The 1010-nt window shown below is 66.7% G+C and overlaps 1 protein-coding gene across 1 annotated transcript in view; it reads right to left on the reverse strand.

Moving 5' to 3' along the window:
* The window catches only part of BRD9 (bromodomain containing 9), a gene marked incomplete at its 5' end in the record, with an annotated part of 33093 nt that overhangs the window by 8667 nt on the left and 23416 nt on the right, over nt 1-1010 (reverse strand). Inside the window, one exon of the mRNA XM_027770316.1 lies at nt 670-708. Coding sequence (XP_027626117.1) covers nt 670-708 — 39 coding nt within the window. The remainder of the gene's footprint in view (nt 1-669; nt 709-1010) is intronic.

Raw genomic sequence — 1010 nt, forward strand, 5'->3', positions numbered from 1 at the left:
CCGGCGGGAGGGGCGCTGGGCCTGACGCTGCAGCCCAGGCCACCACCCGGGCTCAGGAGGGACGGACACGCAAGCGCGTGCCGCGGGCTGTTCAGCCCCACCCACCCCGCCGACCCTGCCCCTTCTGGGAACCTGTGAGGTGCTGAAGGACGGGGGAGGCGTGATGCACAGAACTGGTGGGTGGGGGCCCGTGGGGACCTCGCATGGCCAACCGTGGGGCAGGTTCCCAGACCCGAGGGCACGCCCAGGGTACCCCATGTGCTCTGGTCAGCTTCTGCAGGCCAGCTTCTGTCCTCAGACCCTTGCTAGGGGCTCCTGCAGTTCCCTGGGACCCCAGCCAGCACCCACACCTTGCTCAGGGCAGGCCCTGCTGCAGGAACCGGTCCCGACAGCTGGGCTCATGGTGCTGCCAGCCCGGCCCCCCAAACCCACCCCACCAGACACGCGTGACCACCAGCCAGGCCTCCGCAGAGCGCCCGAGAAGACAGCACCCGGAGGGCGCCGGCCTGGAGCCCCGGTTCTGGGCCTGGGGGGGCAGACCGGCCTTCCAGCACTGAGTCCCGACAAAACCCACATGGCTTTTCTAAGGACGCACTCCGAGGCGGAAGGCTGTCCCTGTGGGAAGTCTGCAGCTAGGCTCTCACCTCACCTCCACGCTTGAGCACTCACCTTTAATCCGTCTGGAGGTCTCAAGGGAACACTTCTCCTCTGCAAAGTTAAGCAGGCAAGACACCGGGTTTTCCAGACAGTTCTACACTGAGTGCAACCCACTCAGGTTCCTGGTCGCACACAGGGGTGCAGCGCTATGTCACGCTCCGGGAGCTCTGCCCTACCCTCACACCACGGGGCGGCTTCTTCACGGCAGCCAGGCAACGCTCCCCACGGCGGCCCCGGCTCAGCACCACCCAGGACTTGGGGTGAGAGGTGGCAGTGCGAGGACACCCATGGTTGGTTCTATGGCCTCGGATGGCTGAATGCTAAACGCCGGCTGCCCCCTCCGGGGTCCGACT

The sequence above is a fragment of the Tupaia chinensis genome, unplaced genomic scaffold (genome assembly GCF_000334495.1).
Source record: "Tupaia chinensis unplaced genomic scaffold, TupChi_1.0 Scaffold000020_1, whole genome shotgun sequence".
Taxonomy (NCBI): Eukaryota; Metazoa; Chordata; class Mammalia; order Scandentia; family Tupaiidae; genus Tupaia; species Tupaia belangeri.